This window comes from Schistocerca cancellata, chromosome 7 (assembly GCF_023864275.1).
Source record: "Schistocerca cancellata isolate TAMUIC-IGC-003103 chromosome 7, iqSchCanc2.1, whole genome shotgun sequence".
Taxonomy (NCBI): Eukaryota; Metazoa; Arthropoda; class Insecta; order Orthoptera; family Acrididae; genus Schistocerca; species Schistocerca cancellata.
In genome coordinates, this window is record NC_064632.1 from 374,829,669 (window position 1) to 374,846,423 (window position 16,755).

General features: G+C 45.3%; 1 protein-coding gene across 1 annotated transcript in view; it reads right to left on the minus strand.

Annotated features, from left to right (window-relative positions):
* LOC126092324 (dolichol-phosphate mannosyltransferase subunit 1) overlaps window positions 1–16,755 on the minus strand; it is a 64,124-nt gene that overhangs the window by 19,317 nt on the left and 28,052 nt on the right. The window contains exons 2-3 of the mRNA XM_049907860.1: window positions 7,291–7,501; window positions 7,010–7,200 (exon numbers count right to left, since the gene is read on the minus strand). Coding sequence (XP_049763817.1) covers window positions 7,010–7,200; window positions 7,291–7,501 — 402 coding nt within the window. The remainder of the gene's footprint in view (window positions 1–7,009; window positions 7,201–7,290; window positions 7,502–16,755) is intronic.

The window sequence follows — 16,755 nt, forward strand, 5'->3', positions numbered from 1 at the left end:
TGCCTACGTAGATCAACACCTTCAACCCATTACATGCAGTCTCCCATCCTTCATCAAAGACACCAACCACTTTCTCGAACGCCTGGAATCCTTACCCAATCCGTTACCCCCAGAAACCATCCTTGTAACCATTGATGCCACTTCCTTATACACAAATATCCCGCACGTCCAGGGCCTCGCTGCGATGGAGCACTTCCTTTCACGCCGATCACCTGCCACCCTACCTAAAACCTCTTTCCTCATTACCTTAGCCAGCTTCATCCTGACCCACAACTTCTTCACTTTTGAAAACCAGACATACCAACAATTAAAGGGAACAGCCATGGGTACCAGGATGGCCCCCTCGTACGCCAACCTATTCATGGGTCGCTTAGAGGAAGCCTTCTTGGTTACCCAGGCCTGCCAACCCAAAGTTTGGTACAGATTTATTGATGACATCTTCATGATCTGGACTCTCAGTGAAGAAGAACTCCAGAATTTCCTCTCCAACCTCAACTCCTTTGGTTCCATCAGATTCACCTGGTCCTACTCCAAATCCCATGCCACTTTCCTTGATGTTGACCTTCACCTGTCCAATGGCCAGCTTCAGCTTCACACGTCCGTCCACATCAAACCCACCAACAAGCAACAGTACCTCCATTACGACAGCTGCCACCCATTCCACATCAAACGGTCCCTTCCCTACAGCCTAGGTCTTCGTGGCAAACGAATCTGCTCCAGTCCAGAATCCCTGAAGCATTACACCAACAACCTGACAACAGCTTTCGCATCCCGCAACTACCCTCCCGACCTGGTACAGAAGCAAATAACCATAGCCACTTCCTCGTCCTCTCAAACCCAGAACCTCCCACAGAAGAACCACAAAACTGCCCCACTTGTGACAGGATACTTTCCGGGACTGGATCAGATTCTGAATGTGGCTCTCCAGCAGGGATACGACTTCCTCAAATCCTGCCCTGAAATGAGATCCATCCTTCATGAAATCCTCCCCACTCCACCAAGAGTGTCTTTCCGCCGTCCACCTAACCTTCGTAACCTCTTAGTTCATCCCTATGCAATCCCCAAACCACCTTCCCTACCCTCTGGCTCCTACCCTTGTAACCGCCCCCGGTGTAAAACCTGTCCCATGCACCCTCCCACCACCACCTACTCCAGTCCTGTAACCCGGAAGGTGTACACAATCAAAGGCAGAGCCACGTGTGAAAGCACCCACGTGATCTACCAACTGACCTGCCTACACTGTGATGCATTCTATGTGGGAATGACCAGCAACAAACTGTCCATTCGCATGAATGGACACAGGCAGACAGTGTTTGTTGGTAATGAGGATCACCCTGTGGCTAAACATGCCTTGGTGCACGACCAGCACATCTTGGCGCAGTGTTACACCGTCCGGGTTATCTGGATACTTCCTACTAACACCAATCTATCCGAACTCCGGAGATGGGAACTTGCTCTTCAATATATCCTCTCTTCCCGTTATCCACCAGTCCTCAATCTCCGCTAATTTCAAGTTGCTGCCACTCATACCTCACCTGTCATTCTACAACATCTTTGCCTCTGCACTTCTGCCTCGACTGACATCTCTGCCCAAACTCTTTGTCTTTAAATATGTCTGCTTGTGTCTGCATATGTGTGGATGGATATGTGTGTGTGTGCGAGTGTATACCTGTCCTTTTTTCCCCATAAGGTAAGTCTTTCCGCTCCCGGGACTGGAATGACTCCTTACCCTCTCCCTTAAAACCCACATCCTTTCGTCTTTCCCTCTCCTTCCCTCTTTCCTGATGAGGCAACAGTTTGTTGCGAAAGCTTGAATTTTGTGTGTATGTTTGTGTTCGCTTGTGTGTCTGTCGACCTGCCAGCACTTTCATTTGGTAAGTCACATCATCTTTGTTTTTAGGTATATTTTTCCTTCGTGGAATGTTTCCTTCTATTATAACCATATCATTAATTTGAACCCAACAATTACATTTGTTATTGTCGCCTTTGCATTTCGAAATCTTTCCTGTCGTCTTATTTCTCTTTATTTTCTCTTTCTGTTTTTACCAGTAGTTTCACTTTGTATTCACCTTCCCCTTTTACCGTAATCTACTATACAATTTTATCCCGCCTATATATGCTCAACAATACGTAACCCACTTCCAAACCATAACCAAAAAAATTTTTTATTTTCCACTTTCAACACTACCGCTGCTATAAAATCAACCGTTTCTAGTTCAATAACAGCTGCTTTCACGTATTAAACAACCATTTCGGCTAGTTCTAATAACTTTAACTTTATTTCCACTTCCGTTTCTCGCACATCACTGATCATTTTAGCCGGTCCCCACAGGTTTTAACGTCATTATTTCTACAATTGTTAGCCCCATTTTCGTAATCTTTCACCACAACACCACTCCTTTTAATACGTTTTTTCGAATTTTTCCCGAATTTCTCCGTCCTTTAACGTGATTTAGCGGCAACACAACCACCTAACCTTTATGCACATCGCTGTCTACCAACCCAAGTTCACCACAGGATCAACTTAACCAACACTTTTTCGCCTTTTTTCATACCAGATCTCCAGTTGCTTTCTAGTTCACCTTTATCTCTCCCCATATATTTCTATCTTTCTTTTTCATTTCAACCTCATGTTAAACTTTCCACCTTCTAATACCATGTCACCCTCACAACACCCCCACAACGACCCCATTAAGTTTTATTTACATTCCCTCCGCAAACATGCCTTCACCCTAGCCAGATTACGCTCACATATTTTATTTTCTCAGGCTTGTCTGACATTTGGCATAACCCCCAAAGGCCTCACACTTAAAGTTCCCATCTCTGGCTGCAACCCTTCTTTCCATCAGCCCCTATACCAGTTCCAAACTGAACAATCCATTGCCCTCACCCACCTAATCCTTCACCTACACATCAACTCAGCCAATGAACACACCCGTCAACTCCTATCCTTAATAAAAGTCCTCAATCTTTCCTCGCCCACATCCACACCGGCTATTCAGAGCATCCTCCTACAGGCCAACCGCCAATTAGAACAACATGCCACCCTTCACCTCAAAAACTATCCAATCTCCTGGTTTCCCAGTTCCGGAAAGGCAACTCACTCACCCTTCACAACCTTTCCAGCAAACCTCAACCACCTCTGATTGCACACAAACCCAGTCTCTCCCATCTACTCAATCTCCCACTTCCAGCTCCACTCCCTCCAAAACCTCAAAATTCCGATCAACACAATCTGGCACCACAACACCCTAATTCAGTAGTTAACCTTTCCTCCAAACCTCTCTCCCAATCTGAAACCTCTGTCCTATCCAAAGGCCTCACCTTCAGCCCCACTCCCAGATTCAACCAAACAGCCCTCGTCAAAGATTTACTGTCCTACACTCGTACTCTCTGCTGGAAGTATCACTTTGCCATGAAGAAAAATGATCCTAATCCTACCCCTAATGATCCAACTCCCCCAGACACTATCCAAATTGAACCCTGCCTGGAACAGTTCCGTCCTCCGTCACAGCGGGACCCACCTCCTCTTCCTCAAAATCACCCTCTCCAAACCTTCCAGGAATTTCTGACTTCCAGCCTTGCCTCTCAATCCTTCTTAAAAAACCTTAATCCTACTCCCAACATCACCACTGCTGAAGCCCAGGCTATCCGTGATCTGAAGGCTGACCGGTCCATCGTCATTCTTCCGGCGGACAAGGGTTCCACGACCGTGGTACTTGATCGTCGGGAGTATGTGGCTGAGGGACTGCGTCAGCTTTCAGACAACACCACATACAAAGTTTGCCAAGGTAATCCCATTCCTGATGTCCAGGCAGAGCTTCAAGGAATCCTCAGAACCTTAGGCCCCCTACAAAACCTTTCACCTGACTCCATCAACCTCCTGACCCCACCGACACCCCGCACCCCTACCTTCTACCTTCTTCCTAAAATTCACAAACCCAATCATCCCGGCCGCCCCATTGTAGCTGGTTACCAAGCCCCCACAGAACGTATCTCTGCCTACGTAGATCAACACCTTCAACCCATTACATGCAGTCTCCCATCCTTCATCAAAGACACCAACCACTTTCTCGAACGCCTGGAATCCTTACCCAATCCGTTACCCCCAGAAACCATCCTTGTAACCATTGATGCCACTTCCTTATACACAAATATCCCGCACGTCCAGGGCCTCGCTGCGATGGAGCACTTCCTTTCACGCCGATCACCTGCCACCCTACCTAAAACCTCTTTCCTCATTACCTTAGCCAGCTTCATCCTGACCCACAACTTCTTCACTTTTGAAAACCAGACATACCAACAATTAAAGGGAACAGCCATGGGTACCAGGATGGCCCCCTCGTACGCCAACCTATTCATGGGTCGCTTAGAGGAAGCCTTCTTGGTTACCCAGGCCTGCCAACCCAAAGTTTGGTACAGATTTATTGATGACATCTTCATGATCTGGACTCACAGTGAAGAAGAACTCCAGAATTTCCTCTCCAACCTCAACTCCTTTGGTTCCATCAGATTCACCTGGTCCTACTCCAAATCCCATGCCACTTTCCTTGATGTTGACCTTCACCTGTCCAATGGCCAGCTTCAGCTTCACACGTCCGTCCACATCAAACCCACCAACAAGCAACAGTACCTCCATTACGACAGCTGCCACCCATTCCACATCAAACGGTCCCTTCCCTACAGCCTAGGTCTTCGTGGCAAACGAACCTGCTCCAGTCCAGAATCCCTGAAGCATTACACCAACAACCTGACAACAGCTTTCGCATCCCGCAACTACCCTCCCGACCTGGTACAGAAGCAAATAACCATAGCCACTTCCTCGTCCTCTCAAACCCAGAACCTCCCACAGAAGAACCACAAAACTGCCCCACTTGTGACAGGATACTTTCCGGGACTGGATCAGATTCTGAATGTGGCTCTCCAGCAGGGATACGACTTCCTCAAATCCTGCCCTGAAATGAGATCCATCCTTCATGAAATCCTCCCCACTCCACCAAGAGTGTCTTTCCGCCGTCCACCTAACCTTCGTAACCTCTTAGTTCATCCCTATGCAATCCCCAAACCACCTTCCCTACCCTCTGGCTCCTACCCTTGTAACCGCCCCCGGTGTAAAACCTGTCCCATGCACCCTCCCACCACCACCTACTCCAGTCCTGTAACCCGGAAGGTGTACACAATCAAAGGCAGAGCCACGTGTGAAAGCACCACCCACGTGATCTACCAACTGACCTGCCTACACTGTGATGCATTCTATGTGGGAATGACCAGCAACAAACTGTCCATTCGCATGAATGGACACAGGCAGACAGTGTTTGTTGGTAATGAGGATCACCCTGTGGCTAAACATGCCTTGGTGCACGACCAGCACATCATGGCGCAGTGTTACACTGTCCGGGTTATCTGGATACTTCCTACTAACACCAATCTATCCGAACTCCGGAGATGGGAACTTGCTCTTCAATATATCCTCTCTTCCCGTTATCCACCAGGCCTCAATCTCCGCTAATTTCAAGTTGCCGCCACTCATACCTCACCTGTCATTCTACAACATCTTTGCCTCTGCACTTCTGCCTCGACTGACATCTCCGCCCAAACTCTGTCTTTAAATATGTCTGCTTGTGTCTGCATGTGTGTGGATGGATATGTGTGTGTGTGTGCGAGTGTATACCCGTCCTTTTTTCCCCCTAAGGTAAGTCTCTCCGCTCCTGGGACTGGAATGACTCCTTACCCTCTCCCTTAAAACCCACATCCTTTCGTCTTTCCCTCTCCTTCCCTCTTTCCTGATGAGGCAACAGTTTGTTGCGAAAGCTTGAATTTTGTGTGTATGTTTGTGTTCATTTGTGTGTCTGTCGACCTGCCAGCACTTTCATTTGGTAAGTCACATCATCTTTGTTTTTAGGTATATTTTTCCCTCGTGGAATGTTTCCTTCTATTATAACTATATATATAATAGAGGGAAACATTCCACGTGGGAAAAATATATTTAAAAAGAAAGATGATGAGACTTACCAAACAAAAGCGCTGGCAGGTCGATAGACACACAAACAAACACAAACATACACACAAAATTCTAGCTTTCACAACCACCGGTTGCCTCGTCAGGAAAGAGGGAAGGAGAAGGAAAGACAAAAGGATATGGGTTTTAAGGGAGAGGGTAAGGAGTCATTCCAATCCCGGGAGCGGAAAGACTTACCTTAGGGGGAAAAAAGGACAGGTATACACTTGCACACACACACATATTCATCCACTGTGTATGTGTGGATGAATATGTGTGTGTGTGTGTGCGCAAGTGTATACCTGTCCTTTTTTCCCCCTAAGGTAAGTCTTTCCGCTCCCGGGAGTGGAATGACTCCTTACCCTCTCCCTTAAAACCCATATCCTTTTGTCTTTCCTTCTCCTTCCCTCTTTCCTGACGAGGCAACCGTTGGTTGCGAAAGCTAGAATTTTGTGTGTATGTTTGTGTGTCTATCGACCTGCCAGCGCTTTTGTTTGGTAAGTCTCATCATCTTTCTTTTTATATATATATATATATATATATATATATATATATATATATATATATATATATATATATATATATATATATATATATATATATATATATATATATATATATATATATATATATATATAATAGAGGGAAACATTCCACGTGGGAAATATATATATATATATATATATATATATAGTGTGTGTAACTCAAAGAATTCCTTCAATAGCTAGCAAGGTTTTCATATTTTTTGTGCTCCTGTTGATGACTCAATGCTTCCATTTTATTGTTGCCTTTCCCAAATATTCACAGAATGTGTTCATGAGACCAATTTCACTTTATCCAAAGCTACTTTACCCAGTATACAAAATTATTTTTCTAATTCCTGGCTCAGCTATCTTTGTCTTTATCTTTTTTTCTATCTTGTTAAGAGGATGGACAGGAGGGTCACGCATATTGACTCTGCTAACAGTAAGAACATACTTTATACAATGACAGGACAATCACTGCATGTACCTGAAACTTCCTGTAAGATCAGATGCTCCTGGTCTTAACAGTAGCTGTGTCAGAAAATTAGCTGTACGGCTCACAAGCTTCCGTTTAAAGTCCCATCCATAGACTCCTCCGGATCCAGCATAACGGGTTCCTGATACGAGATCATAATTCCCTAATTTTTGTTTTTCTATGAACTGGGGGATAAATTTGGGCTGCAACCAACAATAATATATTATAAATAACAAGCAGATTAATATTTAACAAAAATTCTTATAAATGTAATGAATAACTTTGCCACTCACATGGTGCGAAAGGTCTGCATCCATTATCACTATGAAGCTTCCAGTTGCATGCTTAATTCCATGTATGTATGCTGTTCCCAGACCAAGTTTCTTCTCCCGTGGTCTCAACACCACTTTCTCACTGCCATAAATCTCCTGAAGCTTTTTGGCAACATCTAAAGTTCCATCTGGGCTTCCATCATCAATAACTATAATTTCGTATGGATACCCACTGTAATGAGATTTTTTGTTGAGAAAATAAAATAAATGCAATGCAATGTACAACAATTTAATGTTTTTGCAGAGTACATAATGTTTAATGTATTATATGCACAATATACCATAAAACAAGTTGGTACACGCTATTAAGCTAAACAAAGGAATGGAGTATCAAATTAAGGGGCTAAACTACGGGTAGGCAACTGGCCTGTGATTGGTTTCAATATGGCCTGCACAATAAATTCAAGGGGGAAAGAGTGAGGTGCTCCCATTTAACTTACTTAGTATTACAAAAATAATGCATGCCCATCAGTCATAATAAGCTTTTTTGGAGAAATATTTTAAAAATTGCTAATTTTGCTAATGATGATTTTTGGATACTAACACACTAAATTTCAAACACTCAAATAAGCTGCCTGTAGCCAAAAATTGTTAAGTTACTTCTAACAGCTTGTTGACTCAAACTGCATATCTCATTGCCATATTTTGTTTTTCTATCCATTCGCGTACGAACATTAATCGAACATTAATAAATAATTCTGGTCCATTGTGGGTGTATTAGAACACTACAACTCTTGAAAGTGAGGACAATTTATAATGAATCAGCTGAGGCCAGTTGCTTTTATAAGCATACGTTCTTCTACGACATTTCGAGACACCTGATATCCTGTCTTCAAATGTTTATATTTATTTACATGTCATGAATATTGTTTCTTTATTAATGTTGTTGCGGAATTTTGCAACAGAAGTTTTTAAGACAGCTATTGTAAAACAAGTTGTATGTAAGGAGACAATGTTCACAATGAAAAAATAAATGTAAACATGAGAAGATGGAGTGAGCGTACATTGAATGCACTCTCAAAATATGTGTTTTGAGGCATAATTTGTTGGTGTGGGGTGTTGGAAAAAGGGTGCCATTCATATCAGTACATTACCCATAAACATTAACACCATGGATACCATAGTTTTTATTTTATGCCCTAGGAGCGCTGCTGTCGTGTCAGGGGAGAAGGCAGCCTGCAAGCTTAATCAAGTATGTGAATCAGGCCCATGGCTCAGTATAGGTTGCCTATGCCTGAGCAAAAACGCTTTCTCTTTCTCTTGCTCCCCCACCCCCTTCCTCCACACATACGTATGTATTATAAAAACTACACACACACACACACACACACACACACACACACACACACACACACACACACAGCCTTTATTACAATTAAGAAGGAAGTCTAAGACATGAGGCTGATAAGATATATGTGTGAGAAAAATGCTTAAAAGGATCTAAAACATTTATGGTGATTATGTAGGTGTGGTGCAACTTCGTGGCTCAGTGGTAAAGTGCCAGATTATGGATCTCTGGTCAGTCCAAGGATTTGTATCAATCACTCATCATTTCTTTCTTTCAAAACTGTTATTGTTTGATAGTGTGAAATACACCAAGTCATTTCAAAAGTCAGAGGAAGGCAACAGTATACCACCTCCAATAAGACCACACCTAGTGTAGTGTTCAAACCTTCAGGTTGATGATAGCTGTACCTATTATTATGTAGGTTAAGTATGAGGGCTGAGTGCAGTGAAGCCCCCTGACAGCCAATTGCACAGTGACAGCCTTTTCTCACATGCGCATCCCTTAGTCAACATAACCATTGAAGCTATTAAATTTTATTATAAAAACCGCTCTCTCTTGAGAATGATTGTAATGTGCTCCTGCGACATCTGAGAGTACAGAAGTTAGTCAGTCACTTAACTTTAATTTTCATTTCAATTCATTTACAGCACTATATTCAACAAAAATATAAGCCATCATAACCAGATACTACAACCATACTGGGATGGTCTCTTGCTGAATGATGAAATGATGAATGATAAATAAAAATCAGGAGCAGGCCTCGGTGACCCCACTCGTATAATGTGGCAAGGATATGATGTCGCCAGATGGTGTTATACGCTTTTTGTAAATAAAAAAATATGGCAACCAGGTGTTGGTGTCTGGGAAAGGCTGTTCAGATGGCAGACTGGAGTGACATAAGATTATCAGTGGTAGAGCGATCCTGGCGGAAGCTGCCCTGACATGGATCCAGTAGGCCACTTCACTCCACGACCCAACTCTACCACTGACACACCATACATTCCTTACAAAGAACGTTGGTGAGGCTGATGGGCCGTTAGCTATCCACATCAAGCGGGTTTTTACTGGGTTTGAGCACCAGAATGATGGTGCTCTTCCGCCATTGCGGTGGAAAGACGCCAGATCTGGTAAAGATGATGAGGAGATGTCGCTTGTAGTCAGATGAAAGGTGTTTAATCATCTGACTGTGGATTTGATCTGGCCCAGGAGCAATGTCGGGGCAATGTGCAAGGGCACTGAGGAGCTCCCACTCTGTAAATCGGGCATTATATGATTCACTGTGGCATGTAATGAACGAGAGGACTTTCCCTTCCAGCTGCTGTTTGAGAGTGCAAAAGGTTGGGAGGTAATTCTCAATGCCGAGGCTCGAGCAAAGTGCTCAGCAATCGCATTTGCGTCGGTAAATAACATGCCATTTATGTTAACACCGGGAACACCTTTTTGGGTCTGGTACTCGAAAACACGTTTGATCTTTGCCCAGACTTGGGGAGGTGACGTATGGCACCCAATGGTCGAGACATATCTCTCCCAACACTCCTGCTTCTGTCGTTTGATACGTTGGCGGACACTAGTGCGGAGCCGTTTAAAGGCTATGAGGTGCTCCAGGGAAGGGTGCCACTTATGCCACTGTAAGAGCTCGCCGATGCTCCTTAATTGCTTCAGCAACTTTCAGCAACCACCAAGGGACTGCCTTTCGCCGGAAGCACCCTAAAGAGCGAGGGATCGTGTTTTTTTCCACAGAAATAATTGTTGTAGTCACCTGATCAACCATCACATCGATGTTCTTCTGTGGGGGAGATTCAACGGTGACAGCAGAGGTCAAAATTTCCCAGTCCGCCTTGTTTTTAGCCCATCTGGGCAGGTGTCCATGGACCTGACGCCAGGGCAGTGACAGGAAGGTGGGGAAGTAGTCACTATCTCGCAGGTCATCATGTGCTCTCCAGTGGATAGATGGGAGAAGTCCCGGACCACAAATTGATAAATCAATGGCTGAGTAACTACCATGAGCCACACTGAAATGTGTGGGGGCCCCAGTATTTAAGAGGCAGAGGTCGAACTGAGACAGTAAAGTTTTGGCATCTCTGCCTCGGCCTGTAAGCACGAAGCCACCCCACAAGGGGTTATGGGCATTAAAATCTTATAGTATCCCTTATAGACATAAAGGCAGGGGTTCGCATTGCTGGGAACCAGGTTTCTTGGACGGCAATGCAAAAATCAGGTGTAAAGCTTAACAGTTGCTGTTGCTCAGCCAGGCAGTGGAATAAACTCTCGCAATTCCACTGGAGGATGACGTCATTGTGAGACTGCGAAAGCATGGAACATTCAATGAGGCATGTTATGCCTCAGGGTCACCTGCTGCTACCGACTTTTTGCCTGAGCAGTCTATATTCATTGTGTCTGAGGATCCAGCGAGATCTAGGTCCTCAGCAGACGCCAGAATCTCCACCTCAGCCGCAGACGCAGAGCTTGTAGGTAGCGATGGTGTGGGTGCCACCACAATTCCCTTGGTCTTGGGGATCTTTTTGGATTTCTCTCACTGCTCCTTGGGTTTCCCTGGCTGGGAGGACTTCACTGATTCAGTCTCTGGGACTGAGGACGAGCGTGAAGCCCTACAACCAGCTGCTTTTGGGCTCTTCAGCCACTGGCATGTGTCATCGTTCCGACTAGCAGAAACCTGGGAAGGGAGTGAATCGAGGGACCCCTTCCTACCGAGTGGAGCAAAAAAAGACTTACATTCCTCCAGCTCAGCAGTGGGGACTGATATCCTCAATGGTTGGGGGGGGGGGGGGGGGTTGCTTCCAAAGTAGGTGGTACAGGAGCAACCGGAAGTGAAGTGCCTCCCCCCCCCCCCACCACCACCACCACCACCACCACCATTAAGGGGGCAGGTGCAGTTCTGGTTCTGAGATGCAACCGGAATGCGAGGAACTGATGGGGTGACAACTGTTCCATAGCAGCAGCGTAAGAGGAGGTCATGGCCACAGGATGCAGGCGCTCAAATTTCCTCTTAGACTCAGTGTAGGCCAATCCAGGGTCTTATATCCGGGACTTTCCTCTCTTTCAGTAAAATCCTGCAATCTGGCAAGCAAGATGAATGATGCTCTCCACAGCTGACACAGATGGGAGGCGGGACACATGGAGTATTGGGAATTGATGGACGTCCACAATCTCGACATGTGACACTGGAAGTACAATGGGAAAACGTATGGTTGAACCTCCAGTGCTTAAAGCACCGTATCAGTGGAAGAATATATGGCTTGACGTCACAGCGGTAGACCATCAACTTGATCTTCTCAGATATTGTGTCACCCTCAAAGATCAAGATGAACGCACCAGTGGCAAACTGATTATCCCCTGGATCCCAATGGACGTGCTGGATGAAATGAACACCATGCCTCTCTAAATTGGCATGCAGCTCGTCGTCAGACTGCAAAAGAAGGTCTGTGTGGAATATAATACCCTGGACCATATTTAAGCTCAACTTGTTACAAGCGAATAATGCCCGTGAGTGGGCAGAAGATGCTGTTTTTATCAAGACTGACCCAGAGCGCATTTTGGACAAGACCTCCATCTCCCCAAACTTGTCCTCCGAATGCTCCACAAAAAACTAAGGCTTCATGGACATTCAAGATTTCCCATCAACTCTCGTACATACGAGGTACTGGGCGAATAAGATTCACTGCCATCCTTAGCCTGGTGTTCCTCCCATGGTGTGGCCAGGGAGGGGAATGATTTGGGATCATATATCTTAGCACTGAGGTTAGACTTGGCCCACTTAGAGACTGCTGACGGCGGACCACCAGCAAGAGATGACATACTACACTGCAGGCATCAGCAGAGCAATCCCTGTGTTGTCTGGGAGGCTACAACCAACAGTGTACATGGCGGCCCCGCCACAACAGACTGGTTACCGTGCTGGATATGAGGTGCTAAAAAGTCCATGGTCATTGTCGGCGCAGAAAATGACACTGCATAGTGCATGGTGGAAAACACACCCAGGGAGGTGTCCTTACCCAAGAGATGGAGAATGAGCAGGACTGCAATGTGACGATGAGAAAGTGGGCTAAAGATCTCAATGCACAATGGACATGATGCACCATGTAAGACACCTTTCCCCAATTGGCTCGCTCTTCAGGATATTTAGAAAGATGGAGGTCAAACCCGATGGGGGACCATCACATAAAGGCCGAAACTTGTGAGACTCCTTTTAATCACCTCTTACGACAGGCAGGAATACCTTGGGCCTATTCTAACCCCCAGACCCATAGGGGGACCAAATCATGTGATGCAGAGAGAATTTAACTAAGAATTTTATTTCATTCTTTAAATTTTTACATTTTGTGCACGTCACAACTTCAGTAGTTCTCCAGTCAGGTAATTTCCTCTCTTGCTGAGGTCATGTACTTTCTCAATTAGTCCCAACTGCTTTGTCTGTATTTTGTTGAGTTTTCAGGCACTTTTTTACACAGTATGAACTAGATAGGGACTGTGCTTATGGTGTGCATACACACGGAGAAATTGCTGCCAGGTGTAAACAGCTGGAAGTTGCATTGACACAGTCGACAGGCTTCAGGCTCCTGATCAAAGCTGCAATGACATTGACGCACACGTTGTGAAAACAGGGACACCTTTGGTGCAACTGGAACCCCGCTGTCACTTCCTCTTCCAATACACAACATCTGATGGGTTTGTCTTTACTTGAGAGCGAATGTCAGACAGTGATAGATTTGCATGTCTCTCGGTACAGGGCAAAAGTGGAAAACTACCCCATTTTTTTTAGGATGCAGAAGCAACTGAGGCCATAAGTGCTCAGGTCAAAACCTTAGAAAATGAATAAGTAAAAGAAGATAAAAGTGAATACATGTTAAGCCCAACTGACGGAAGGAAAGAGAGCTAAAAACAAGGACTTGCCCTTGGAGAAAGGTCCACAAAATATGCCTCAGAGACAGTGGAGGTCCTGAACCAAAGATCAAATGTTCTTTGCGATATTGGTATGATGGATAAAAAGTAAAATGCAGTTGGTAGCCTGTGCACCCGCTTAAATGGTCGACAACTCAGCCGACAAACATTCACTGGAACACAAGCGCTTAAAAAAAGAGCATTCGGTCAGGAAACTGCAAATTGTCAACAATGAGCTCAAAGTGGTGGGGGATCACTACTTAACAAATGGTGATCATTCAAAGATAACTACGCACCCTAACTAAAATGATCTCTTCATGACAAGCGGGCCAAGAGGATGTTGGTCAAGCTGCTGCGAGAGGTTTAATTCCCTGGAGCTTGTTCCCATGAAGAGAAGACCAGAGGTGATGCGAAAAAGACACCATCTGCGAAAGACAGCAACACAGAGCTCATTTGAAAGAATGGAAGAGCTAGCAGACTGAGGTAGGAGGAATGAAGGGTAGTCACATCGGCAGCTGCTGAGCGCCAATCTTTGAAGACTCACTGCTATGAGGCGCAGCGGCTGGATGATCCTGTTCCGTAAGATCTACAGCATTCTCCCTTTGTTGGCCTGTGGATTCTAGGGTACAAAAATGGTAAGCGTTGCACACCAGCGAAATGGAGGTCTGCTGGGTGAGGGTATCACATGACGACATGTAGAAGAGGATCTCCGAGTTGGGGAAGGAGAAGACCATTTGCCATTGTTTGATTTCTTAGAGCCTTTATGGTTGGCAGACGAAGATTCAGATGTTTGTTGGCTGGAGGGATGTACAAAGTCTTTGTGGGAGTATTCCTTTTGTCCTTTCCAGCCCACTGGTTGTGTAGCAGATGATTTCACTGCTGGGGCTGAAGATTTGATGGCTTGTGACACAGCTGCAGGAGAAGGAGATGGGAATGCTACCATGACATTGGGCAATTTCACAACCGCAGTACTGAATTGGAGGTTGTAAGTCTGCATGGCCACATTCTTCATGAAATGACACATAGCAAGAACAGTGTTATAAGTGCTGGATGATAAAATGCAGGGCTTTCAACTAGCCAACAACTTGAGAGCAACAGGGTAGGGTATTTTTTCCTTCACCTGAATGACCCAGTCATCGAGATACATGGGACATTCACGAGATGAGGCAGAACGGTCGCCAGTACAAGTGATACAGAAGGGAGGAGGAGGTGGGCAATTGGCCTCGTGATCATCTCTAATCACAACTAACACATTTGGCCATGTTTTAACAGGACATGTGAATGTGGTTATAATGCTGACACTGTTAGCAATGCATTGGCTTTTGAACGTACGGTCGGACTGTGATGACTTCTTAGCCTGTCTTAATCTTTGTTGGAAGCACTACTGCATCAAATGTGAGAAAATGAGTGTGTGTAGGCACTGAGTTGGCATCAACCTTTTTCATTACCAGTTGGACTGCATTAGCATCTTAATCAGAGAGAAAAGTTTGGATTTCTCCCTCGGTCAGACGTTCAAGCAACCGAGTGTAAATAACATCACAGGAAGAATTCAGCGTGTGATGGGCCTCGACATGAACAGGATAGCTGCGGAGGAGTGAAGCTGTAAGCAGTTGTTGGGCTTCAAAATCACAATTGGTCTCCAGAAGCAAAGCCCCATTACATAAGCAAGAGCAGGATTTCACAGGGCCTGCAATTGCATCAACACCTTTCTTAATAATGAATGGATTAACTGAAGCAGAGGACTTATCTTTTTGGTACGTGATACTATGAGGAAACAAGATGCAGCTACAAGACTCTTTGAATCTTTAGCCTCACTCTGTTTACATTTGTTATACATAAGACTGAGATGGTGATTGGCTCATTGCGAAATAACCCCCCATGATTGCCAGTGTCTCCCGTGGCCCACTCCTTCCAACTCGGGGTTCCCTCAGAGAGTGGCTCACCCACATTAGGTGATTGTTCATACCTCAGATTGCACCTCCCGAACTCCTGACAGAGGGACCAATCGGCAATTGGGAAGGTAACAGCTCAGGCAATCACCCCTTCCTGGGCCTGGTGTGTACTAGGAGGTACATGCAAACCCTACCTTTCAACCCGGAGCTGGGATTATGCATTACCCAGTCACCTGCAACTTGTGAAACGTGTGGGCTGGCCTTTAAGGGTGCACAGGGAGGAAGAAAAAACAAAAGAGAAACCTCAAACAGCAAAGTGGAGGAAAGGGAGGAGATGGAAACACAGATAGACTGTTCCTGAGCTATAGAAACTCAGAACACATTCCTGAAACTATCCGAGACATATTCCCCAAGGGAGTGGAAAAACACAGGAGGAGGACAGACCTGCAGCACGGAAAGGGAACATGTGGTGCAGAGGCTGAGGCCCATTTGTAGCCAAGCATGAACTCACCAAATAGTGGTGATCCCTCTGGGGAGAAACTTACCACAGGGCTGCCCCATTATGGTTTAGAGACAGGTATGTGATGCTATCCAGTGTTGGTAACACAGCTGAGCCAGCACAGGATGCCTCTCCTGTTGGGCCAGTGGCCAATTTTCCTGCCAGTCCAGACAAGTCCACAGGGTGAGCATGCTATTCACTGGTAGCTCCAATGTTAGATGAGTAGTGGAGCTCCTCAGGGAAATAGCAGGCAGGTCAGTTAAGAATGAGTGTGCACTCAGTATGTTTGTCAAGATTCGGAGAGGGCAATCTTGTTTGAGACGCGGAGGGGGCCTGCAAGCAGCTATTTAACATAGTGGGTGCAACCCGTTGCAAATCCAGGCATACGTTGGCATGAATGACACCTAAGTCTTGGGTTATGAGGCCTCCTTGGCTATTTTTGGCAGCCTCATGATTTGGTGAAGGCATCTAGGATTGCATACAGTGTGCAAGCTCAACTCACTATTAATAGCATCAGACACAGAGTCGTCTGCAGTCTCCTGGTTTGGAGCAGAGTGGCTGGTCTAAACTAGAAATTCAGATGATTCTGCGACAATCATGGATGGGAATTTCTTGACATCTGCTATTGGGTGGAGAATTGTAGGGGACCTCCTCAATAAGTCATACAATACATGCAGAAAGTGGCCACTACAGCAGTGGGGATCAGTGACGCACTGCCTGCCAAAACTGAAGATCGATCAGCCACATTATTCTCAGAGAATGTTCATCTTCACAGATCGGAAACAGAAAAAGTTAATATTATATTACCAAACTGCAGTAAAATTCATAGTAAAATCCAAGAATTAGTT